This window comes from Aphanomyces astaci, assembly GCF_000520075.1.
Source record: "Aphanomyces astaci strain APO3 unplaced genomic scaffold supercont1.32, whole genome shotgun sequence".
Taxonomy (NCBI): domain Eukaryota; phylum Oomycota; class Saprolegniomycetes; order Saprolegniales; family Verrucalvaceae; genus Aphanomyces; species Aphanomyces astaci.
In genome coordinates this window covers 1-23,506 of record NW_009798295.1, presented here as the reverse complement: position 1 = coordinate 23,506, position 23,506 = coordinate 1, and the positions used below count along the sequence as shown (strand labels likewise).

At 48.4% G+C, this 23,506-nt stretch overlaps 10 protein-coding genes across 11 annotated transcripts; 5 read left to right on the top strand and 5 right to left on the bottom strand.

The window, feature by feature from the left end:
- Positions 1 to 3,070: 3,070 nt before the first annotated feature.
- On the bottom strand, positions 3,071 to 3,813 carry H257_11079 (hypothetical protein; the record flags this gene model as incomplete). The annotated part of the gene is made up of 2 exons (XM_009837918.1): positions 3,071 to 3,401; positions 3,467 to 3,813. The coding sequence occupies 2 exons, from the start codon at positions 3,811 to 3,813 to the stop codon at positions 3,071 to 3,073; spliced, it is 678 nt and encodes a 225-aa protein (XP_009836220.1).
- A 1,436-nt stretch (positions 3,814 to 5,249) lies between these two features.
- H257_11078 (hypothetical protein) lies at positions 5,250 to 5,748 on the top strand (the record flags this gene model as incomplete). The annotated part of the gene is made up of 2 exons (XM_009837917.1): positions 5,250 to 5,559; positions 5,621 to 5,748. The coding sequence occupies 2 exons, from the start codon at positions 5,250 to 5,252 to the stop codon at positions 5,746 to 5,748; spliced, it is 438 nt and encodes a 145-aa protein (XP_009836219.1).
- A 1,872-nt stretch (positions 5,749 to 7,620) lies between these two features.
- On the bottom strand, positions 7,621 to 8,225 carry H257_11077 (hypothetical protein; the record flags this gene model as incomplete). Its single annotated transcript, XM_009837916.1, has 1 exon — positions 7,621 to 8,225. The coding sequence occupies exon 1, from the start codon at positions 8,167 to 8,169 to the stop codon at positions 7,621 to 7,623; it is 549 nt and encodes a 182-aa protein (XP_009836218.1). The 5' UTR covers positions 8,170 to 8,225.
- Positions 8,226 to 8,919: 694 nt separating this feature from the next.
- On the bottom strand, positions 8,920 to 10,363 carry H257_11076 (hypothetical protein). The gene has a single exon (XM_009837915.1). It carries the CDS (start codon positions 10,352 to 10,354, stop codon positions 8,990 to 8,992), a length of 1,365 nt encoding a protein of 454 aa, XP_009836217.1. The 5' UTR covers positions 10,355 to 10,363; the 3' UTR covers positions 8,920 to 8,989.
- Positions 10,364 to 10,687: 324 nt separating this feature from the next.
- Positions 10,688 to 13,772, top strand: H257_11075. 2 transcript variants are annotated; one of them, XM_009837914.1, is made up of 6 exons: positions 10,688 to 11,264; positions 11,810 to 12,337; positions 12,397 to 12,681; positions 12,737 to 12,819; positions 13,182 to 13,498; positions 13,575 to 13,772. In XM_009837914.1, the coding sequence occupies exons 1-6, from the start codon at positions 10,733 to 10,735 to the stop codon at positions 13,750 to 13,752; spliced, it is 1,923 nt and encodes a 640-aa protein (XP_009836216.1). In that variant the 5' UTR covers positions 10,688 to 10,732; the 3' UTR covers positions 13,753 to 13,772. The 2 variants fall into 2 exon arrangements, with proteins under 2 accessions (XP_009836216.1, XP_009836215.1); XM_009837913.1 differs by lacking the exon at positions 13,575 to 13,772 and having other exon boundaries at positions 13,182 to 13,568.
- A 469-nt stretch (positions 13,773 to 14,241) lies between these two features.
- Positions 14,242 to 15,385, bottom strand: H257_11074 (dimethyladenosine transferase). The gene is made up of 4 exons (XM_009837912.1): positions 14,875 to 15,385; positions 14,660 to 14,825; positions 14,479 to 14,607; positions 14,242 to 14,422 (listed from the first exon to the last, which is right to left on the bottom strand). The coding sequence occupies exons 1-4, from the start codon at positions 15,378 to 15,380 to the stop codon at positions 14,273 to 14,275; spliced, it is 951 nt and encodes a 316-aa protein (XP_009836214.1). The 5' UTR covers positions 15,381 to 15,385; the 3' UTR covers positions 14,242 to 14,272.
- A 158-nt stretch (positions 15,386 to 15,543) lies between these two features.
- On the top strand, positions 15,544 to 16,752 carry H257_11073 (hypothetical protein). Its single transcript, XM_009837911.1, has 2 exons — positions 15,544 to 15,892; positions 15,947 to 16,752. Exons 1-2 carry the CDS (start codon positions 15,548 to 15,550, stop codon positions 16,670 to 16,672), a joined length of 1,071 nt encoding a protein of 356 aa, XP_009836213.1. The 5' UTR covers positions 15,544 to 15,547; the 3' UTR covers positions 16,673 to 16,752.
- Positions 16,753 to 17,057: 305 nt separating this feature from the next.
- H257_11072 (hypothetical protein) lies at positions 17,058 to 17,620 on the bottom strand. The gene has a single exon (XM_009837910.1). It carries the CDS (start codon positions 17,491 to 17,493, stop codon positions 17,122 to 17,124), a length of 372 nt encoding a protein of 123 aa, XP_009836212.1. The 5' UTR covers positions 17,494 to 17,620; the 3' UTR covers positions 17,058 to 17,121.
- A 140-nt stretch (positions 17,621 to 17,760) lies between these two features.
- Positions 17,761 to 20,100, top strand: H257_11071 (hypothetical protein). Its single transcript, XM_009837909.1, has 5 exons — positions 17,761 to 18,184; positions 18,235 to 18,442; positions 18,487 to 19,117; positions 19,697 to 19,885; positions 19,947 to 20,100. The coding sequence occupies exons 1-5, from the start codon at positions 17,775 to 17,777 to the stop codon at positions 20,060 to 20,062; spliced, it is 1,554 nt and encodes a 517-aa protein (XP_009836211.1). The 5' UTR covers positions 17,761 to 17,774; the 3' UTR covers positions 20,063 to 20,100.
- Positions 20,101 to 20,944: 844 nt separating this feature from the next.
- Positions 20,945 to 23,270, top strand: H257_11070 (hypothetical protein). The gene is made up of 14 exons (XM_009837908.1): positions 20,945 to 21,038; positions 21,088 to 21,275; positions 21,326 to 21,404; positions 21,460 to 21,550; positions 21,609 to 21,730; positions 21,825 to 21,971; positions 22,038 to 22,137; positions 22,185 to 22,240; positions 22,290 to 22,394; positions 22,449 to 22,517; positions 22,779 to 22,849; positions 22,900 to 22,945; positions 23,039 to 23,090; positions 23,163 to 23,270. Exons 1-14 carry the CDS (start codon positions 20,967 to 20,969, stop codon positions 23,192 to 23,194), a joined length of 1,230 nt encoding a protein of 409 aa, XP_009836210.1. The 5' UTR covers positions 20,945 to 20,966; the 3' UTR covers positions 23,195 to 23,270.
- The last annotated feature ends 236 nt before the right edge of the window (positions 23,271 to 23,506 follow it).

Below are 23,506 nucleotides of genomic sequence, written 5' to 3'. Positions count from 1 at the left end.
TATATAGATGGCATCGTAGAAACAAAGAGTAGACATTGGGAAGGACACCATCTTTAGCTAGCTTTAACTACTCCTAATTCACTTTCAGATTTGCCTTCTTGGTCTCAGTCGCTTGCACACGCTTGCCGCTGTCTCCCTCGTCGCCAGTCTAAACACATGTTTCTTCAAGATTGCTCACCCACTGCGTTTTCGGACGTTTAGCCGACGTAGTCCCGGACTCCGGCCCCGAGGCTAAACCCTTTGGTGTGTGATGCAACATCATATCCGCCGTGGGTTGCGCTTGTGGTACGGAACGGCGTGAATCGTTTCAACCCCACCCATCCCATACATAGAAAGGTAGGTCTGGAAAAGCTGGTTGGCCACATCGAAGTCATCCTTGGTTTCGTCCTCCGAATCGCTTGGATATACAAACTTAATTCGTTGCAACAACTCGAGCTGGGCTTCGCTCCCCGCATCGGGCAGAGATTGTTCATCGTCTGCTGTAGTGTTCCGCAATGGCTGTACTGTCGTGGTGATCCGGGGTGGTGCTTCATCTTCGCATTCTCCTTTGTCGACTTGTTCTTGGCCTCTCCTTTGGCCTTTCCTTTGGCTTTTTCTTTGGCGGACACTTTGGTGTGTTCCATAGTCGCTCCTGATTGGGCTATGCTATTCGGCTCCATCGGGGTAGTTTCCACCACCATTCAAGTTTACGCTCGCTGGCTTGGCCGTGGCCTTAGCTTTCAATTCATTCTTGCCTAATCAAACGACATCAGTGCCAGATAGACCTTTGCCATTTGATTTCAATTCCCGATTAACAGCATGCTGATAGTTATGGTTGATTATCCAACCAAGGATACCATGGACGCAGATTCACGTTATACGCAGTACGACACAAACATCCCATGATATAATGGAAATACTCTCTATCTGAAAAGGATTTTTCTCAGGTAGGTCAAATATCGTTTCACACCACGCAAATTCCACCTGGCTATTTCACCCGAAGTAGGGGGAATTATTGTACACTGTAAAACGATTGTACTTCCACTGTTCCAGGTTACTGTTACTGTACTGCCGACATTTCAAAATTCGCATGCATTTCATTGGCTTTAATTCTTCGTTTTCTTTCAATTTCCAATATTTATGATATTTCATTTGTTTACAATTGCTTTAAGCGCTGATTTTAAACCAATCTTTTGCGAAAATTCATGCAATTCCCTTTCAAACACAGTATCATTCACCAAATTGAGTGAGGGCTCGATTGTCTGTGTCAATTCAAAGTAAATGTCAGCAGTAACCTGGAACAGAGGAAGTACGCAGTAAAAACTACAGTGCACTGCTTGAGTAGTGAGTGCTAAGGAAACCACAGGGAGCAACTTATTGTCGGGGTAGGCACGGTGTGCAAAGCCTCCCCGTGTGTGCTACAGTGCATTTCGTAAGTCCGTCACTTGTCACTTTGGGCACACTCAGATTGCTATTTTATCCTAACACCGAGAAGAACGTGCATGGACATAAACATAGAGCAGAACATGGGCATGAACACCGAGAAGAACACGAAACATGCATGGCATGAACGTACCTTGCACCCTCCAACACAATTCTCGAATGACGCCATGCCAGAATTGTGAGGCCACAACAGTCTAATTATACACCAATATATAACCAATGGAATAGTTGTGTCATTGCTTTTGTGTTTGCGTATTGAAAGTAGTGTTATCTGACTACACGGGACATAATATTGTTGGTTAGTGAATTGCAATGGGTGAGATATCATGATGATAGAGAATTTCGTATTCCTTCGATCTCATGTCACAACAACAATAATTGACCGAATAGAATTGTTGGTCTTAGTTATTGTGTTTACCTGTTGAAAACTGAGTTTTCTGACTGCTCTGGACGAAATATATATGGTTACTTGTATGTGTACAGTACTCACATCGTATAGTGTGTGAAAGAAGCGTTCCGAAACAAGCACATGGCAGGTCAGTATATCGATGAAGTGGGAGTCCCGTTCCTCCCACACGACCAAATGACTTGACATTTGTATTGGAAATGACACCATGACTGCGTCACTTCCACAACCTCATCGCCGTTTGTTGAAATGTTGTCTACTAACCCTTTTCCTTCAGACATGACAACCTTGACTCTTTGGTCGTCATTTCTGAAAACACGTCATTAAATTCGTCGATTTCTGATCCAAAATGTCCAACGGCATTTGAAAGGTGTAAGTATGGGAATCTGGGCCAAAAGTTGAAAAGTTCGCATCAAGCAAATCAGATTTAATTTTAAAAACAACGTCATTTGAAATTTCACCATAGTTAAAAGCAAAAGACACTTGTTGACCCTTACAAACGCGAGCTTAAAAAGCTACATTAATGAGAAGAGTAGGTTGGATATCCACCCATAGCATCAAAGGTCCGACCGTGAAATGGTCATCTATGAATATCTTCCTGGTGACAAGGACACGCGCCAGAAAAAACTGGATAACCAAAACTAATCCACCAATAGAATCTATGAGCCGGAAACACTTTCGAGAGGTTGGAAGCGACCAGAATTGCTCGGAGCGGGATGGCTGCGCACCCCGGAGGATGTACTGGCCCAGTCACATGATGGAGTGATTAGTATCACCGTCTTGGATTCATCGCGGCACAGTCGCTGGCACATGGGGACGGTGCGTTCACTGGGGTGTTCGGTCGTCCTGTGATGACTCTTCTGTCTTGCCATGGTGGGGCAACATGGGGTTGCCGACGGGGTGGTCCGGCCATGGGTTGTCCGGCCATGGTGGGGCGACTTGGAGTTGCCGGCGGCATGTCCAATCACGCCTCAGGTAGTATATATGTGCATGTGCATTGCTTAGTACTCATGTATGCTGTCGAGTCGTAGAATCAATGGGTCGTTCAGTCGCTGCTTGTTGCAGGCGTGGCACTCAAGATTTAGTCGCTGTGACCACCGACGAGATGACAGGACCACTGGGCCAAGTGCTCCGAACATCAAGGGTCCATGTCTAACTGGGTACGAATGTCCATATATGGTTTATCCTTCTGAATATTTATGAATAACACCAATGTATATGCAGCCTCCTTTACACGAGGCTTTAGTTGCTTTCGTCAAGGATGTTCAATGAAACTGGGGGGGGCGGATCAATCACTCGAGATGCACGAAGCTGGCAGTAATGGATAATCCTTGCATTGAGATGCCCCAGTCGATGAGTGCCTTGTAGTGCTTTGAGAACAGCGCTGGTTCCCTTCGATTGCACGTTGTTGCTGAGCAGAAACTCCAGCGCAGCGATCTCTGCGGCAGCTTCTGTAGACAACATGTCGTCGCGGAATGTTTGGCTGTCTTCGTCGAGCACAAACCCGTCGGGTAAGAACAACTTCATGTAGGCTACGATGTGCTTCGACGTGTACTTCTTCTGCTTCGATGCGCTGCCATTATAGAGCCTTGGTTCGAGTGTGTACCACTCATACCACGTGGACCGCAAGGAAGCAACTGAAATTGCTTTTGCCGTTTCAATTTGCTGTTCGGCATGACTTGCCCGACTTTGACTTCAGTTTCCTTGCGCTTAGGTATGGCACGAGTTTGAAGCTTTTCCTCAAGGGCTTGGAGGCGCTCCTCTTGTCGCCGTCCGATGTCGATGAAGTGGTCAATGACGGATGCCTGATGTCGAATGAGTCTTTGTTCTGCGGTCTCGTCTGATGGTGGGGAGTCGTTCGACAGTTCACGAGTTGATCCTAACGGAACGGCTGCTACGCGGATAGGCGTGCTCAAATGGGACGACCATGCCAACAAGTCGACGTTGCTGCACCCTGCTAGACCAGCGCATTCCTCGAGGCGCATGATGGCAGGGCTTGAAGGGCTCAGCTGCTTGAGACTCGGATAGTGCAAAAGGAGGTACGTTGACAACGTGTCAACAACACGCTTGTTGAGATTGAACGACGGATTTCAAGCCGAGATGTTCCACGCTTCGCAGTCGAAGATCCAACGCGCCGTTAAGTGCTGTGATCCATTCGCGTGTTGCGCTCCACCACGACGAAACGAGTGAGATGTCAACTTGACGTCGATGCCTGAAGCTTCACCAATGCGACCAAGGATACGATTCACGTGACTGTGAATGGTAGGGTCGCGAGGCCTTGTCGCAGCCGAGGCCTTCACGTTCGTTGGGACTTCAATGGGGCCGGGATTGTCCAGGACGTCATTTAGCGACGTTTCAGGGCCAAAGCTGTGTGCCTCGTCAGTACTCTGCTCGGGTAGGTTGTTCGCAATTCGAGAGCATGCCGCTTGTTGGGTTATCGTTGCAAGCGCCGTGGAAAGCAAAGGGCAGTTAGTAAAGTTTGAGTCATGGTAAACCGACAGTCCTTGCTCTTCACTTGTCTTTACTCTCACAACTCGTAGGAAGAAACACCACCGCCGTCGAAGGACAAGCTGTTCTTTCTAACCATGGCCAAATCGGACGCCCTTCCAAGCAGATACCAAAGCAACGTCTACAACGCAGCGTCCTGGTAGTCGCTGACAGTCGCAGCGTTCGCATACAAATAACGTATCATTAATTGTAATGAGATCTTTGTGCATGCAATCGCTTGCTTGCTGATCGCGCCGCCATCATTCTTCGCATAGTATTTCTGCAAGATCTTTTCCGCACGCAACAACTTGGATTCCACCAAAGCCTGTAGTTGAGAAACCTTGTCGACTAGAGACATCTTGGCCTGGCGGAAGTACGAGTTCTTTGCAAGCGAAACGCCACGTGCTCTTTCACATGCAGCAAGGTACAGGGCGAACTTCTCCATTATGGATGCAAAGCACTGACCAGTGGCGTCCTTGCGCATGCACGACTTGACATAGTCGACCTGCACTCGCTCGGATTCCCGTAGCTTGGGCATGCACGGTCGGTTGAGGGCGATCCATCGGTCTGTTCAACATCCGTCCAAGAGGCGTGTGGTCGGTCCTTTTTACAACATGGCTGTGTTATCTCTTTACCTCATTATTTGTATACACATAACGCATAAACGCATAATTAGGCCCTGGTCGGGGAACGTAGATGACCGCCGTAGAGGACCCCCTAACCCTAACGCTTTTGATTGCCTATAAAAGCAATGCTGAAGCACTTTGATTGGTTAGATGTAAAGTCTTAACGTCTTATTGGTTAGAATCTCTAATACAAATTCAGAGATTGATCGGACCTGTCGTATTATTCTACCATATGGTCGAGGTCGGACGTGCTTGCCTGGTTCGTCATTTTCCGAATTCCCAAAACGATTGAACCCCAACGACGAACAATGCCGTCTTCACGAGATACTACAGAGACTGCAGCTGGCGCAGGTGTTGGTGCTGCCATCGGGGCGGCGGCTTGGGGACTAGCGGCACCTGTGGCCAATGCGATTGGCTTTGGCGCAAGTGGAATAGCAGCCGGATCGACCGCATCGTCCATGATGTCGAGTGCTGCAATTGCGAGTGGAGGGGGGGTCGCGGCAGGCAGCACAGTGGCGACGTTTCAAAGCATTGGGGCTGTGGGGCTGGCCACTCCCATTGGACTGGGTCTTATGGCAGCTGGGTGTGCAGTTGGGGGCGTTGGCTGGGGGTATTTTGGTACTCACCAACCAACAATCAACCGTGAAAGCCACGAAAGTTACTTTGAAGGACGATACAGGGGAAGAGGACGAGATGGCGTGGCTGTTGGTGGAATGGGTTTCTCCGGCGGAAAAGCCCAAAGAAACGCGGTTCACGAGCGAAAGCGATGCCCTGGAAGCGTTCAAGGCGAATCACAATCATCCATGAACGATGATTGGACAAAATTACGTACTCTTGGATCACATACTTGTACTAGTAAGCTTTAATCTTCAAAGTACATCACTACATCAGCAAATTTACTTTTTTCAGGCCCACACCGGTTGCCAATAAATTTTACATCATGATGAAAACGCTCCATAAACACAGCTTTCTCAACAGATCTGTTGGGTCGTTTACAGTTCTATGCGATTGAGGTCCCAATGGACTTCTTCAACAAAGTATGCCATCCCGACGTCCTGGAGCACGCCGGTAGCATGAATATGAATCTTACAGACAATAGAATGTATGCCAACCGCACTAAATTCTCGACTGGAGAGAGCTTTAAAACCTCAACCGCCAGCGGTCGTTATATGCGAGTTTGCTCCATCAGGACTACAATTTCCGCTAACCGGTGTGGATTAGCTGTGAAGTGAGGATGTACTACTGTCACATCGTGAGTCCGCTGTACATTTCTACGCAGAACGGAGCTGGAAATGATCACGTTGCTGCTGCAACACGACGCCGCTGTGGATTTGGCCGCGAAGGTAACGTTAAGTGATATATATATTCTGCACATTGAGACTTTTCGCTGACCGTTCCGTGAGTCATGGCAAGTACGTGTCCAATTGAAGTCGCACACTAATTACATGTTGTTCATGATTTCCTATAATCTGATTGGCTCAAGTCTTCTGCCAATTCTTCTGTACTCTGTTTAGATCAAACACAATATGGAGCATTCAAATATACATACATATTGCCAAGGCGATTCGAAATTGGAGTGGGGTGCTCAATTGAATGAGCAGCACCAAATCGGCAGACAATTAATCGACCAATCAAAACCCAGATCATTCATCAAGTAGCCAATCAAATCCACTCTCAATGAAACGTCGAACTAGTGTGTGACTTCAATTAGTGTGACACTGGACGATATTTGCATAGAAAAGTCAATACATAGAATCGATCGATAGGCGAATACACAAAGCTAAAAGGACAATCAATACCCGCGTTCATTAGTTTTTTCGACGCTACGGGGCGAGTAACATTATCTCGACACCCAAGCCCCCAATGATGCCAGCCACAATATACCGATCGACAGCACTCCCTCCGCTGGCAACTTCAGCCGCCGACATCATGGCCGACATCATGGCCACCGCTGCGGCAGCTATTCCAGTCGCAATAAAGCCAAATAAAGTGGGAGATGGCAACTGCAACCTCGCCACTGTTCGCTAAGGAATTCTATACATAACGTTAACGTTAGGTCGTTAGTTTGTTGTGGAGAATTGGTTTTGCCTCAAACTGGCGCTTGGTAAATGAATGAGTAAGGTTCATGAGAAACCCAATCGTCCATCTTTGGTCAATGCCACCATTCTGAACGGTCCTCTTCGTTTACAAACAATGGCTGGAAATGAAAGGCGCTGGTATTGGGCGTGGGGGCTGGAGGTGCATACGGTCTACTCCATCATGGGGTTGGCAGTAGCGGAATTGCTGCTCCGTCCCAGTGTTGCGAGATATCAGGGCTACGGGGCTATCAAGTAGCATCGCTTGGCAGATCATAAGAAATATTATGACGATTTCACCTGGCCTAATCGGATCATTTCAATATGTGCACATCCAACATTGGTCAAGTACACTGCTACTACATTGATAGAGGGTTTGTGAGCTAACTATCGATTTCCAAAACGAATGTCCTTGACGTAAGATTGAACTCGGGCCTGACTGTATTTCAGTATTCCTAACGATATGTGGATAGGACAAATGCAATCGAATTGTATCGAACGCCAATAAGGAGGTTCCTAGTTTGATGAAATGCACAGGATTCGTTTTACGTTGACAGAGTGGCGAGCATATCATATCAAGCATTCAAACGCTGATTTTCGATGCTTACTCGATGGTCTCGGCGCACGTCATATTGGGACGGAAGAGCTGCTTCTTGGCCGACGAACTCGCCTTGAACGCTTTCAGGGCGTCTCGTTCGCTCGTGAACCGCGTTTCTTTGGGCTTTTCAGCCGGAGAAACCCATTCCACCAACAGCCACGCCTTCTCGTCCTCTTCCCCTCTATCGTCCTTTGAAGTATCCTGGACTTTCGTGGCTTTCACGGTTGATTCTTGGTTGGTGCGTGCCATATTCCCCGTAGCCATCGCGCCCACTACACACCCAACTGCCACGAGCCCCAGTCCAATGGGAGTGGCCAGTCCCACAGCCCCAATTCTTTGAAGCACCGCCACTGTGCTGCCTGCCGCGACCCTCCCTCCATTGGCAATTGCAGCCCTCGACATGATGGACGCTGCGGGGGATCCGGTTGCTATCCCCTTTGCGCCAAAACCAATCGCATTGGCCACAGGTGCCGCCAGTCCCCAAGCCGCCGCCCCGATGGCAGCACCAATACCTGCGCCGGCTGCAGTCTTTGTTCTATCTCGTGAAGACGCCATTGTTCGTCGTTGGGTTGTGGGAATTCCGAAAATGACGAATGCGTGGCAAGCACCGCTGACCTCAACCATATGGGTGGACACTGTATACACTCTGGTGGATGCACTAGTGGATCTTCAATTCCATGTGGGTGCCGTATCTTGATCAAAGTATACTACTGAGCTTGACACTGATGGCGGCTTGGGTACAAAATTCTCCCTGTAAGGTATTGGCGATCCCATGTCATTCGATGTACTTTTGAGGTAATAATGAAAGTACAATCTGTTTACTCCTCAAGTACTTGTTTATATCAAAATATACCGGGTATAACAGAACGTGGAGGATAAATGATCCTTTGAAAACTAACAGGCTCTAACATAGCGTGGCCAAATAACCTATAATTGCCTTATTCAGTCAGGTATTTAGCCGAGGAAACCTCCTAATATGCATAACCCTTGGCCTGATACCTCTATCTTATTATATTCCGACCAGGCTGCAAAAATCGGGGGATCACTGTACAACCCTTCTATTCCGTGTAGTGCTGGTGGTGCTGCAAAGCATTGGGACTGTGGGGCTGGCTGGCCACTGCCATCGGACTGGTGCTTGTGGCTACTGAGTGTGCAGTGGGCGCGATAGCTGGGGGGTCGATGGCGTCGACTGCTGCTGCGGGCAGCTCTGTCGATCCCGCTACGGTCATTTATTTTGGTCAAGTAACTATTAGTTACTAGTATTATTTATAGTATTTGCGCAAGTTTCAACCGTAACGTTGATAAACCAGTCAATACAGTACTACCGTACCATCTTTCTCGAATATAATACTAGTCAAAACAATTAGAAAACTACTTAGTCTTGGTTCAAATCCAAGTTATGGGCATGTAATCGAACTTGGTTTTGCAGTTCCGTAAAGCTCGACACTTCCAATGTAAGTACAAAGAACGCCACGACGTACTCGACCAGCGCATAAATCAGACCCAGCGTCAGGCCAAAGTACCACAGCACCCGAGTTCCCACGGCCCAACTCTCGCCCCACTGGTACACGTTAACTGCGCCTCCAAGTGCCACGAACGCCAACCCAAGTGCCGCGCGCTTTAAGTGCACGATGCGCAGATGGATGATCTCCACGCGGCCCTGCGACAGCGTATCCTGCACTTGTCGCAGACACTTGATCGAACGGTTTGTTTTCGGTGAGAAAGGCGGCAAAGTACTCGATTGAGTATCCAGAGCAAAGGCAGCATGTACGCCAAAATGATCGGAAAGAGGACACTCTTCTCCGCAGGATGTGGTAAAGTACCCCTTGAAGACGCCGCTGTCGGTGAGCCGCCACGGCGAAGTCGGCGCCGTTCGGAAGAGGATGTAGTCCATCCGCATGGGATGATCGCCGTGGCTGAACTTGTTGTCGTGGGTGCCGAAGGTGAGGCCGGCCTCGGTCGGGTCGTTCTCATGGAACGCATCGCGCATGTCCACGAGGTCCCGCATGATGTCGAGCACGAGACAGTCGGATGGGGAGTTGAAGTCGCCGCAAACGATCGCGAGGTCGTTCCGACTCGTCTCGGCGATGAAGCAGCTCAGTTCGTACGATTGCGCGGCGCGGTGCGGCATGTACGTGTCCCCTGGCCCGGGTTTCCCTAGATGGTTGTAGTTGGCGAGCAAATGGGTCACGTACAAGTCGGCGATCTCGCCGCCGCCGCCGTCGTGGACGCGGAGAAGACCCACGCCCTTGTTTGCGATGAAGTCGGCTTCGTGCAGCGCGTACGGCCGACCTGTGAGGAGGAACGGGTGGTACATCGCGGAAGACAGGCGGTACTTGGACAGGATGAGCAGCCCCGTCCCGAACGAGTCGTGGCCGATGGGCAGCGGGAACCCCACCGCCGGATGGAAGTAGTGCGAGTACCCGAACCCGGCGCGCGTCGCCGCGCTCAGAATGATGTTCTTCTCGCGACGATGCCACACTTCCTGCAATGTGACAATGTCAAACTCGCCAGATCGAGCCTCCAACATGCGACCGATCGCGGCTGCGCGCTCGAGGACGTGCGGAGACACGGGGATGCCCCACACGTTGAGCGACAGGACGCGGATCGACTTGGGCGCGTTGGGCTCATGCACCTTGGAGCCCTTGAAGGATGGAGCGACATGCTCGTCCACGTCGATCTGGAACAGCTCCATGGTCACGCGGGCCTTGATGTTCCGCAGCGTCTGCCCCAGACCCATGACTGTTTCAAGTGTGGGTGGGTGGGGCTGGCTATTTCAGCAAGCGACATCTTCCGGATAACGTATCCGAATGCAAACGCTAGTAGTAGTTACTATTAATAGGCTGACCATGCAGAAAGATGGACTATAAGTTGGACCTATTCTTAGTGTCCACGTATTCCAGGCTGGTTTAGTACGTACTATGCCCATTGGAAGCTGGTATTGTGCTTACTACATACACTGTAGTATGAGCTCGCCATTTACATTTAGTACTAAAGTAAACTACTAGTAGAGATACATACGATAACATCCGGATAACTCGAATCATCCGGTTACCCCCGCGACACCGACTTCCTTTGAACCACCTTGCGATCGGCTATCCATCATCGACTGGACAGCATGCTCGGGTATCGCCTTCGACTGACAGGGCGGCAGGTCCTGCCTGGCTTGTCGCGTCCCAAAGTGACTCCAGTGCAGTTCCCTGCATGGCACACGCGCTTCCACAGCAGTCTCGGCTCAAAACACGACGACGTAGCGGACACGCCTGCTGCCAAGCCGACAGCCAAGGCGTCCGACTTTAAGCGTCTCATGGCGCTGTACAAGCCCGAGAAGCGCAACTTGGCCATCTCCATGACCGCTTTGGGTCTTTCCACCGCCATCACCATGTGCTTGCCCTACGGCATGGGCCGCATCTTGGACGTAGTGACTCAGCCCGACGGACTGGACCAGTTGCCCGTGGTCATCACGGCCCTGGGGGGTCTCTTTGTCGTAGGCGCCGCCACCAACGTCGTCCGAGTGAACGTGATGAACATGATCGGCGAGCGCATCGCCAACAAGCTGCGCCAGGACACGTACGCGTCCATCTTGCAGCAGGACATGACGTTCTTCGATAAAACCAAGACCGGCGAACTGCTCAATCGGCTCTCGGCAGGTCTGATTCTATGATCACGTAATCATCTGATTCCTGTGACAATACAAATTCGAGCCACATTTGTCGTTTACGCTTGTGGCTCTATAATGTATTGTGCTTTCGAGTGAAATTTCATTGTGTTGTGGTTTCTCGTTGGAATTTAAATCGATTTGATTGGCTACCTCAGATGAGCTCAAAATTATTAGCCAATCAAAACCTTCTCAATGAAATCCAACCAATCAGATAGATTGTGGATCGGTTTGGTCGGCGAGATTCGATTGCACCCCCTGCCCAAATGTGTACTATCAAATCGACAATATAATATTGCCAAGTTTTGCCGAATAAAAATTTCATAAAAATTCATCTATTTTGGTGCTGTATTTTGGCTGTTTTCACAAATTTCGAAAGATTGCCAAACGAGCAACATAGTAGTCCATGGAACCACTTTAGCCAATCAAATTGAAACCTCCATTTTGTAGCCAATCATACTCCTTTTCTCGATTCGTGGTCATAAGGCCAATATTTCACTGAAAAGCACAATATAATATATATATATATATATATAGACACGGCGTTGGTGGGGACCGTGCTCAGTGATAACGTGTCGGGCGGGTTCCGCAGCGTGGGCCAGGCCGTGGGCAGCATCTCCATGATGTTCTTCACGTGTCCCAAGCTCAGCCTTATCATGCTGGCGGTGGTGCCTCCGCTGGCGCTGGGAGCCGTTTCGTACGGCCGTTTCGTAAAGAAACTGACGGCCCAAGTGCAAAGTCAGCTGAGCGAGGCCACGGATTTAGCTGAAGAACGGCTGAATAACATCCGGGTGGTCCGGTGGTTTGCCAAAGAAACGTTCGAAACAAACGCCCACCTGGAAAAGATCCAGGGCATTCTGGGCCTGGCCCAGAAACGGTCCATGGCCAGCGCCACGTTCTTTGGAGCTGTGGACTTGAGTGTTAAAATGAGTATGCTGGGGGTACTTGGCTACGGGGGGACCATGGTGGCCCAGAATGCCCTTTCTGTGGGCGAATTAGGATCGTTCCTCATGTATACGTTGTACGTGGGCGTGTCGTTTGCTGGCATGTCGTCGTTTTATACTGGTACGAATCTGATATTCTCTGATTCTGATAATATCTGATAATATCTGATGTGGAATCAGAAATCATGAAGGGCGTGGGTGCGAGTCAGCGAGTGTTTGACTTGATCGAGCGGTCGCCCCAAGTCATTCCGACCCCCCCGACGCCTCTCTCGTTGTCGTCTTTCAAAGGCGACATTTCGTTTGAAAACGTCCGGTTTCGGTACCCCGGGCGTCCGGATGCGGTCATTTTCGACGGATTGACGCTCAAAGTGCCGCCCAATCAGACGCTGGCGATCGTCGGACCGAGCGGCGGCGGCAAAAGTACTGTGCTAACGCTGCTCGCCCGCTTTTACGAACTCCAAGGCGGTTGGTTTGAAATGGTTTTTAAATTGTTTTTAAACTGTGTTTTATATTCGATTAGACCACTGTGGCGGAGCGATTTACATCGACGGGGTCAACATTGTCGATTTGGACCCGTTGGCGCTGCGCAGTCTGATTGGCACCGTACGTGGAGATATATATATTAATATATATTCATGGATTCGACGAGATTGATGGGGATATTGTGTCTATTGTGTCTATAGTTGAGATATATATTATGATTGGACTATATAGATGTGAATATAGTTGAGATATATATATACTTCATATAAACTCGTGGATTAAATTTCTTTCTATGCGCCAACTATATAATAGAAGTATGGTATATATATATATCACATTACAACGTCACCAAGTCAGTCGAGTCAAAATGAGTCTATATATTATGTACAATATTCGAGTGTTCTCTTTATGATCGTTCGAGTGTTGTAGTAGTAGGTAGTGTCTATATATAATCGTAACTATTTGTTTGAAATAATTTTTAGGTGAGCCAAGAACCGCCGTTATTCGGAGCTACGATTGCCCAGAATATTGCATATGGGGTCACTCCAGGGTCGAGTGTAACCCAAGCCGAGATCGAGGCCGCCGCCAAACAAGCCAACGCCCACGACTTCATCATGGCCCTTCCGGATAAATACGAAACCCACGTAGGCACGAAGGGGCTTACGTTATCCGGAGGCCAAAAGCAGCGCGTGGCTATAGCCCGAGCCCTAGTGAAGAACCCGCGCATTCTGCTCTTGGACGAAGCTACGAGTGCTCTGGACCACGAAAGCGAGCGATTGGTGCAGGATGCTATTGACAAGTACGGTAGAACGGATGTGATTGGTTGAAATGGGCTGGGTTGGAGACACGTGATTGGACTACGACTGTATTATTAGGGCCAAGGCGAACCGGACCGTGATTTTGGTTTCGCATCGGCTGTCGAGTATCAAGAGCGCCGACACGATCGCGGTGGTGGCGGAAGGCCGCGTGGTGGAGCAAGGAACGTTCGCTGAACTAGCCATGCACCCTGATAGTGTATTTACGCAAGTGGTGCTGGCTGGCCATACCCAATAGGAACAAAGTATTACTACTCAAGCCATGCACCCTGATAGTGTATTTACGCAAGTGGTGCTGGCTGGCCATACCCAATAGGAACAAAGTACTACGTAGTACTAGTACTCCGGAGTAATATCAATTCCCAAACTAGAATCACCACAATTCAATGCAAATATCGAGTTTGGGAGGTAATGATTGTTGGGGGATTATGAAGGTTGGGCAATGCTGGAGCCAATCAAAAATTACGCATGTTCAGATCAACCAATCCGGTTCAAGTGACTCGCGTGGTAGAGTCGAATACCTACAATTAATCTACCAGTACTAATCGTATACTTGTAATCAATTTCACAGGATACTTATTGACAGGGAACAATTATTACTAGTCTACAGTCCCAGCTAATACTTTATTAACGTTACTGGTAAACGCGAGATTTTGTATGGGCTTGGTGAACCCCAAGAACAAATTCACAGACGTTAACGTACAAAATAATTCAAAACTATAACGAATGGGTAGAATTGGTAAATATATTTGCAATATTTATGAGAAATGGACGTGGCGCGAGTTGAACGCGTTGAGCAGCACGAGGAAGTCGTCGAGGTCCATTTTACTGCCTCGTTGGTCCGAGTAATTCGTTTGGACGAGCACCTCTTCCACGAGCAGTTTAATGTCAAACGTCGGGTCCACCGCCTAACGTTTCGAACATGAATCAAACACCCGTGGACCAATCGAAACCACGGACGTACCACGTTGTTGAGCGAACAAAACGTCTTGTAATTGTCTTCCAGCACTTTGAGCACGGGTTTGGTGCAGAAACTGGCGCGCAGGGTTTTGTTTTTCCGGTTGAAAATGATTTTCACCATGCCGTCCCATTCCTACGAAAAAAAAGTCAAAAAAAGTCGAAAAAATCGCGAAATTAAAGTGTACCGTAAAGTTGACGGGCGGCGGCGGGTTCTTGGGTTCAATGCGAACGACGCGGGACTCGACCTTGGGCGGCGGTCGAAAGTTGCTGCGGCCGACTTTGATCAACTGGTCCACCTTTGCCAGCAACTGCGTGTTGACAGACAAACGGCAGTACAATTCGTCGCCAGGTCTGTAAAAATAGTCAAAAAAAGTCGAAAAAACGCCAAAAAGTAGCAAACCTGGCACTCAAACGCTTGGCGAATTCTTCCTGGAACATGACGACGGCACATCGGAACATGGGCCGGTGCGAGAGGAGCTTGAACACGAACGGAGATGAGATCTGGTACGGAAGGTTGGCCACGCACACGTCGAAGAAGGGCAGCTGGACCTTGATGGCGTCGCCGTGGATGATGTGCAGCCGCTGGACGAACTCGGTGTTCTGCACGCGCTTCTGGACTTCAGCAATCATGCGCGGGTCGAATTCGACGGCGATCACCTTCTTTGCTTGCTCCAGAAGCTTCATCGTGATGTTACCGGTACCCGGGCCGACTTCCAAGCAGATGTCGGTGCTGCGGATGGCGGCCTTGGCGACGATTTCCGCGGCGATCGCGGGGTTTTTGAGAAAATGCTGACCCAGGTCCGTGTTGGGCGTGGCCAGCGTCCGGCCGCGAGAGTTCTGGCTCGCGCCCGCGGCTTGCGCGGTGGACACATTGTGGCGGCGCTTGGGCTTCTTCTCCTTCGGCATGCTGCTTGATGAATGGACACAGCAAAACCCAACCAGCGCCCCATCGACGCTTTTGATTGGCTCACTGGATTGTCAAGCAGCCAATTGAAAACCATTGAATTTGGACAATATACGGATACGTTTTTATCCGGATAACGTGGGCTAGTCCACCTGGAAACTGTGAGCTGATGAGTGCTTCGGATAGCATTGGGGCAGCATGGATGGAAGACGATGTGTACATTGCGCTTATGTGTATGGTGTTTACCGTGTGTGTCCTGGTGTCGTTGTATCGTCGTCAACGTCGCAAGGTTCCACCCGTGTTGCCGCCGCCGCAGTCGTTTGCAACGTGGATCACAGATAGCTCCGACGTGGTGCGAAACCTGCCGCTCAACCAAGTGGCGTTCCCTGGAAGCCACAACTCTGGCGCGTATAACATCTGCGGCAACGTCGTGTCAGGAGACTGCCACGCGTCGCTGGTTCCGTACATCCAACGGCTCCCGTTTGTCTCGTCATTCGTAGCTCGATGGGCCACTGTACGACATATATATACATACATATACGTTCCTTCCAGTCTTACATGATGGTAGTGCCAACGACTGTCCATCACCGAGCAGCTTCAAGCAGGAGTCCGATACCTTGATATCCGCGTCCAAGCCTTCCCTAGCGGCGCCCCCCGAGTCTGCCACAGTCTCTGCTCCATCTCTCTGCACGAATGTATCGCCCAAGTCCGCGCCTTCCTCGACGAGCATCCCACGGAGCTGGTGATTCTGGACGTGAACCACATCTACGTGACAAGTCCGAGTCAGTATATTGTCATTGGCGAGCAACTTGTGGACCAACTCGGTCGGCACTGTATCGCACGCAGATCAGACTCCCCCTCATCATGCACATTAGCATCTCTTTGCCAGCAACGCATCCAAGTCGTACTGGTATACCACGACCAAGAATCTGCGCTACGGTTGGATCTATGGGGTCCGTCGCACATTCAGTCGCCGTGGCCCCGTGTCGCAGATAATGTCGTCCAATATGCACAAACCCATCTCCAAGGTCGGAATGTATCGGACGATCAGTTATATGTCACGCAAGTGGTGCCCACAGCTCGACCGGTGGACCTTTTGTGTCACTTGAACGTGCTGACATTTGTCAGGCCGTTGCTGATACATGCGTTGCTGTGGCTTCAGCAACTAGCTGAGCAACGGGGTGATTTACCAACACTCTCAGCGGTGAACATAGTGATGGTCGACGACTGTGGTATTGACCAGTATGCAGTCATTGCCGCCATCTTAAACTTGAACAAAGCCAAAACAGGATGAGGTTTAGACTAGTATTAGGTTTTGGAGGTATTGATCATATATCGTTCAGATTATAACGAGATAAGACATTTATATTGAATCACGGTAGAGTTGAGCCAATATCTGGAAAATCGTTCGACAATACTCCAGTATTATCAAAAATAATCTATTTATTTTATGTGACGTTGCATCAAATGATCGACTACATCGATATGTATTCTATTCGGGACCAAGTCCCTTGTGTAATACTATTTATTTATTATCGAGGTTGTCGAATATCGTGAAATGTTTTGGCCGACGCGCCATTTTAGATTGTCGCAATATATTATTTCGGAAACCTGGTCAGGTTGCTTTCGAGCATGTATGTATGCTAGGTAGGATGGATAGTTATACTAGTACTACTACTCGGGTGGTTTAGTAGGAGATATAAAATTAGAAATGACTTATCTACAAACTTGATGCACTTACTTTTATACACCCTTCTTTCGCAGGGTGTGGAAGTGCACGAACTTCTTCTTTGCAGGCTTGCCTGCGCCCTTCTTCTTCTTGGCCAGCTCCGCGTTGTCCTTGCGGTTGGTCAGCTTGATTTCGTTGTTCAGGAGCGCGGCTTCCACGGCGCCTTCGGTCATGGACTCGTCCACTTCGGGGGACACCTGGACCGGCTTGACACTGCCGAACGCGGCCTTGAGACCCGCGAAGGAGCTTCCCTGCTGCGAATCGATGGCCTTCTTCAGCTCTGCCTGGACCTTGGCCTCCTTCTTCTCCAGGTCGGCCTTCCCGATCGTCGCGCGGAGCTCCCGGCGCCAGTACTTCTTGATCTTGGACCGGATGCTCTTGGCCATGATGAGTTTTGTTCGAATAATACCGTCACTCCAAATAGCCAATCGGGAACCAACGACACACCAATCACTTCTACTCGCCCGTTCATTGGCAGTTATAAAAATAGAAATGCTCCATACAAAATACAAGTACGAATTGAATGTGGCTTTAATATTTTGAACACCCACACTATTTCTAGACAATTGAATATATATCTATTTAGTGTTAGACATGCATACACTATTTCACGTTGCAAATTGTTGTCCGGATACGCATTTGGCGGCAATATTTCCATCTCATCAAGATGCCTGCATGTCCGATCTGCGATCGTCACTTTAGTACGCACAACATTGAGTCACATGTGAACTTGTGTCTGACCAAGGCCTCCAGCAGTGGAGTGGACGAAGACAAGCTGTCCCCAACGCTACCATCTCCGCCTGGGTGGTCGCAAGCAGCTTTCCACACCCACATATTGTCGTCGTCCAAGAGACCTCGTCCGTCCACTCCCCAACGCCACGACGAGGCTCCATCAAAAGACTCCCACACACCCAAGCGACATGATCATCGACAGCTTGACGCCACCAGACCCATGGCCGAACGGATGCGCCCAACCTGTTTCGACGACGTGCTAGGCCAAGACGACCTGTTGGGACCGGACAAACCCCTGCGACGGTTGTTGGAGAGCGGACACATCCCCAACATGATCCTATGGGGGTACATCCCCTCCTCCATCTTCCCTTCGTCATCCTAGCATGTATATGTAGACCTCCAGGATGCGGCAAAACGACCGTCGCCATGCTGCTGGCCAAGCAGAAGAAGGACTCCCAGCGCTTCGTCGCCCTTTCTGCGACCACTGCCAAGCTGGCGCATGTTCGCGAAGTGTTTGAGAAGGCCGTGAACGAGGCGCAGCTGCTGGGCCGCCAAACCATCTTATTTGTAGACGAAATCCACCGGTTCTCGAAACTGCAGCAGGTCTCACACAGCTCCATCCGCTTTGCATCTCATGTTTGCATTAGGACACGTTTCTCCCGCAGGTGGAGGCCGGCATGATCACGCTAGTTGGCGCCACCACAGAAAACCCATCCTTCGAACTCAACGCGGCACTACTGAGTCGCTGTCGGGTATTTGTACTCAGCAAGATCCAGCCAGATCATATTCAACACCTACTACGACGCGCAGCTAGTATTACTAGCCCGTCCACACCCGTCGACGACGACGCCCTTGCGTTTCTCGCGCATCAATGCAACGGCGATGCCCGCATAGCCCTGAATGCGCTCGAGATGGCGTTACTATCTACTACTAGTAGTAGTAGTGATGCTCTCCCAACCCCGAACCCCCGGAACCCCGAAACCCCGAATCCTCCACCGGTGACCTTGGTCCATGTAAAAGCGGGCTTTCAACGGTCCCATGCATTATATGACCGCAAAGGAGACGCCCATTACGACTGCATCTCGGCGCTGCATAAATCCATCCGCGGCAGTGACGGCGACGCGGCGCTCTACTGGCTCGGCCGCATGATGCAGGGCGGAGAGAATCCGTTATATGTGGCCAGACGGTTGATTCGAGTGGCGTCGGAGGACGTGGGGCTGGCCGACGCCCACGCGCTTCCACTCGCCACGTCATGCTTTCAAGCATGTCATGCCATAGGTAGTCCAATATATAATATATATATATATATATTCGGGATTTTATCTAATATGTTGGGTGTTTATAAATATATTGGGGGGTTTCGGGGTGTTATGATGTACTACTAGTATGTGTATGGCAGTATGCTATAGTGTGTCGGTGTCATAGGTACATACATATGTACTACTATATGTAATACATGTATTGTACTCTTTTGGCTGAAATTCGGACTGATTGGAGAATCGATTTGCGTCAGATTTTCAGCTTATTCAATGTATGGTATACACATTTGAAGATAACTATTTTCACGGGGTCAAACGATTCTAATTGCTGATTGGTTGAAATGTCTCATCAGTGCAATTTGATTGGCTAATACATTCTCGCACATTACATTTGTCAAATTCATTTTCGATTGTACTAGGAAGTCCAAATCGGAACGGATTTAACAATGCGACTTGTTTGATATTTAAGTGTTTTTGGTTGGGTATAATTATAGTGTCGGGGTCTTGTTTTCGCGTCATATTGGGTGGATCGTATGTATATGTTTCGTGTTTTTATGGAATAAAATGGAACGATTAATAATATTATTTTGGTCCGAAGGCATGCCCGAATGCGATGTGATCTTGGCGCACTGTGTCGCATATTTGGCAAGAGCACCGAAAAGCGTCGAAGTGTACAAAGCGTACAAAAAAGTCAAGCAAACGATCGACCAAGGAAATGACCCGGACGTGCCGCTGCACCTTCGAAATGCCCCTACAAAACTCATGGAAAGCTTGAATTATGGCAAAGGTATATATATATATTATATTTATATATTATATTGGAAATATATTCATTGGAATGATTTTAGAGTACAAGTATAACCCCGACTACGAAGATGGAGCGGTGGACCAAACGTATTTGCCACCTGAACTCGTCGGGTGTGAGTTTCTCCAGGCCAAAAATTGGGTGCACAAGAAGGAATAACTCGGCTTTTAATATTCTATTATACTATGTGTATGTACAGTAGTATTATATTTTATTAGTTCTGTCAAGGATTCATACATACTTTCAGTCTAAATGACCAGGACAGCCTTCCATGTTCGGGGATTGTAGCGTAGATGGCCAGTTTATGGTGTACGGGACAGTTTAGGGTGCCTCAAATTGGCCAATGGAATTGCGTGATTTTTGGAATAGCCAATCGTATCACTAGAAAATGGAATCACACAAAAACTAGCATAACACATATTTTCAACCGTCCCTCCACTTTGCCTTGAGTGGAAATTAAAGTAAATGAACACTAAGGTAAAGTCTAGTCGAGCCCCGAAGAATTATGGTGCAAGACTACAGATCGGCCGTCCTCAGCAGGAGACGTTTTACTATTAAACGCCTCGGTTCAATAAAAACATTCGTACGGATAAGTGCTGCATACAAAGACCAAGATATACTTGATACTCCTTTTCGGCCAAAATGTACCTGGCTCCATATATCTCCGTACAAAAAGGCCGGTTGGTTTAAATTCTATTACTCGATCAATTTTTCACCAATCGAAAATCTGAACCGTAACTTCTGTTGGGCTTGTACAGTTCTATGGTTATACGGTATATTTTCCTAAATAATATCAATACAAAGTTGGAATAGCCGTCGAAAGTCAAGGCATTTTTTGTAATCTTTAGAATGAAATGCACTATACTAGCCTTTTGGCTTTATCCAGCACTTTTCAGACTTGAAATCCCTAAGAGACTGAGGAAGCTGCATTGTACATCTCTTTCAAGTGCACGTTTAAATGGGCCATCTACGTCAGAAAGGAATTGCTCGGGGTTTCGGGGTTGGCAATTGTTGTTAACCGGATGATTCCGGATACAGTTCGTTCGGTAGGTTTGAAAGCGCGATGCAGGCAGCGCCGACGTTCGAGCCGGAGGCGGTCATCTCGGCGGCGAAGCATCAGATCATCTCAAGCAATGTACGGCGTACATGCATGTTCCTATGCTCTTCCTCACGATACGCATTAGTACAAGGAGGTCGACCAAGCGCGGTCCACGGTGTTCTCCATCTTGGCCAAGTGCGACGAACCCACGTCCATCGCGTTGTACATGCAGTTCGCCGACTTGGAAATCGAACTCCGCCAGTTCAAACAAGCGACCAAAGTGCTGGAGCAAGCCGTGGTGACGCATCCCTTGTCTCCGGTGCTGTGGAAGAGGTACGATCCAGTTCATCCTTGTCCTAGTACTCACGGACGTCAACGCGGAGGTATGTTGGGTTTTGCTTGGAGCGGCAAAAGCATAGCAATGCCAAGAAGCTGGTGGTGCGCGCCATCGAACTCCTCCCGGTACTTCTGTCCACCCAACGATCCTCTACATACTCACGCGACCTGCCATCTTCAGGAGCCGAGTCATGGCGAACTGTGGGGGCTGCTCGAGCAAAACGAGCATACTCAGGGAGACGTAGGTGCACTCAAAGCCCAAGTCGCCGCCGGTACTTCCTTCCTAGATGAACTCAGTATCTCATTACGATATCCCTTCCCTTCTCGCAGGACCAGTGTCGGCGGCTGTAGTAGTAGCCCCGCCTAGTACTACTACTAGTACTTTGGCTAGTATTCCTACCAATACTCCCGTCGAAGCTACAGTCGCTCCTACTATTTCGCCCCCGGAACAGGTAAATAAATTGTGTTTTGGTCTGATTTATAGTATATATTATTTTGGTTTTAGTATGATTTATAGTATAATATTATTTTTGGTAATATATGTAGAAAGCGACGGAATATTTCACGAAATTGCCCGAAACGCTGCCAATTACTCCAGAATGTCCGCATTTGCTGTTTGATCCGCTGGATACGTCGGGTCCGCTGCCGCCCAATATATCGTACCATTTGGAAGACTTTAAATTGAGCGACGCGGTACGAATTAATACCTAATTCAACGGAATTAAAACCTAATTCAACGGAATTAATGTTTTTGGCCAGGTCTTTCGAGAAGTATTGCGACTGCACGACGCCCAACGCCAGAAAGAAGTGGATACTTTGTATCGCTGGCAGGATCTCATTGCCATGCAGATGAAAGAAGGTACGAATTAGTGTGATAAGTGTCCAAATTAAGTTGGATTCAAATAGGCAGCGAATTGCACCGCCGCCACGTTACCCCCGACACTGCAGTCGTGGACTCGGAGGTAGGTTTATTAAGTGACCTGATTTTAAATGCTTATTCGCTTGGGTTAGCATCTAATTCAACGACATGAGTTTACGTTGCGAGCGGCGTCTTCCCAGTCGCAATTCATTGAAATCACCGCCATGGACCGGAACAATCAGCTGTCGGCGCAGCAAGTAGGACCTATTTGCGTTGTTTTATCGTAATTTTGATCAATTTTATACCCTCAGAGCGCCTTGGCAGCGTTGCGTGTGCCACTGATGGCAGTGTCGAAAGATCCGTCCGTCGTAACTGACCAGGTACGAATTGTTTTTTAAATTGATTTAAAATTCAATCGAACAGCGTCGAGTGGTGCGTTGATGTTTTTAAATTGATTTAAAACTCTATCGAACAGCGTCGAGTGGTGCATATTGTTGTTTTTTTAAATTGATTTAAAATTCAATCGAATAGCGTCGAGTGGTGCATATTGTTGTTTTTTAAATTGATTTAAAATTCAATCGAATAGCGTCGAGTGGTGCATATTGTTGTTTTTTAAATTGATTTAAAATTCAATCGAATAGCGTCGAGTGGTGCATTGGCTGCTCGAAGCGGAACGGACGTGGCGCCGTCCACCGCAACAACAAGCTCCACGGTATGCATATTTTGAATGTGAAATTCGAATTAAAAATGTATCTTAAATAGAGCCATGGGCGACCCACGTCGTTCGCCTCCAAGACGAGTGGACGAGGTAAGTCTTCTGAAATGATGTCATAAATATATTATGAATGAGGTGATAAATATTATTATTTTATAAGGTAATAATATTCTGCGATGTCTGTAGCACCAATACCATCCGTACGGAGGACGTCCCCACCCGCAGCGCCCTATAGGAGGTAATTTATCGAATTTAAAGTCGAAATTATTGCCAAATTAGGGCTTGAAGTTAAAGTGATGTAAACACGTAGGAGGTCGCGGCGGACGTGGAGGACACCGATAAAGTTCCAACAGGAATGGAAGGCTTAATGAATCGAATGCTGTTAAAAGCTTATGAAGCTTGCACTTTTACACTTAGGACTATTAGAAATGACTTGTTGTTTGTATGGATATGCATTAGGTTACTTTAGCTACTCGATATACGAATAGCTCGGCTCAATGCATGGTAAAACTCACTTTGAAAGGGGAATATTACTATTAGCTCCACTGCGCAATTAATTCGCCTCACTCTATCGCTTCTGCAAACGGAATTTCCTTGTGAAGAATTCCTAGTGACGAGCTAGCTCACAAGTAATTCCGTCGAAATAATGTCATT

Excerpts from the sequence above, each read along its gene's own strand:
- H257_11071 (XM_009837909.1), top strand. The coding sequence starts at position 17,775 with ATGCCTGCATGTCCGATCTGCGATCGTCACTTTAGTACGCACAACATT. Across the intron at positions 18,443-18,486 it reads GGTTCTCGAAACTGCAGCAG|GACACGTTTCTCCCGCAGGT; the intron begins GTCTCACACAGC and ends TGTTTGCATTAG. Across the intron at positions 19,118-19,696 it reads TCAAGCATGTCATGCCATAG|GCATGCCCGAATGCGATGTG; the intron begins GTAGTCCAATAT and ends TTTGGTCCGAAG.
- H257_11075 (XM_009837914.1), top strand. The coding sequence starts at position 10,733 with ATGCTCGGGTATCGCCTTCGACTGACAGGGCGGCAGGTCCTGCCTGGC. Across the intron at positions 12,682-12,736 it reads CTTTTACGAACTCCAAGGCG|ACCACTGTGGCGGAGCGATT; the intron begins GTTGGTTTGAAA and ends ATATTCGATTAG. Across the intron at positions 13,499-13,574 it reads GTGCAGGATGCTATTGACAA|GGCCAAGGCGAACCGGACCG; the intron begins GTACGGTAGAAC and ends CTGTATTATTAG.
- H257_11076 (XM_009837915.1), bottom strand. The coding sequence starts at position 10,354 with ATGGGTCTGGGGCAGACGCTGCGGAACATCAAGGCCCGCGTGACCATG.
- H257_11070 (XM_009837908.1), top strand. The coding sequence starts at position 20,967 with ATGCAGGCAGCGCCGACGTTCGAGCCGGAGGCGGTCATCTCGGCGGCG. Across the intron at positions 22,241-22,289 it reads CTGCAGTCGTGGACTCGGAG|CATCTAATTCAACGACATGA; the intron begins GTAGGTTTATTA and ends CGCTTGGGTTAG. Across the intron at positions 23,091-23,162 it reads CCCGCAGCGCCCTATAGGAG|GAGGTCGCGGCGGACGTGGA; the intron begins GTAATTTATCGA and ends GTAAACACGTAG.
- H257_11072 (XM_009837910.1), bottom strand. The coding sequence starts at position 17,493 with ATGGCCAAGAGCATCCGGTCCAAGATCAAGAAGTACTGGCGCCGGGAG.
- H257_11074 (XM_009837912.1), bottom strand. The coding sequence starts at position 15,380 with ATGCCGAAGGAGAAGAAGCCCAAGCGCCGCCACAATGTGTCCACCGCG. Across the intron at positions 14,608-14,659 it reads CGCCGCCCGTCAACTTTACG|GAATGGGACGGCATGGTGAA; the intron begins GTACACTTTAAT and ends TTTTTTTCGTAG. Across the intron at positions 14,423-14,478 it reads TTTGTTCGCTCAACAACGTG|GCGGTGGACCCGACGTTTGA; the intron begins GTACGTCCGTGG and ends TCGAAACGTTAG.
- H257_11073 (XM_009837911.1), top strand. The coding sequence starts at position 15,548 with ATGAGTGCTTCGGATAGCATTGGGGCAGCATGGATGGAAGACGATGTG. Across the intron at positions 15,893-15,946 it reads TCGTAGCTCGATGGGCCACT|TGCCAACGACTGTCCATCAC; the intron begins GTACGACATATA and ends ACATGATGGTAG.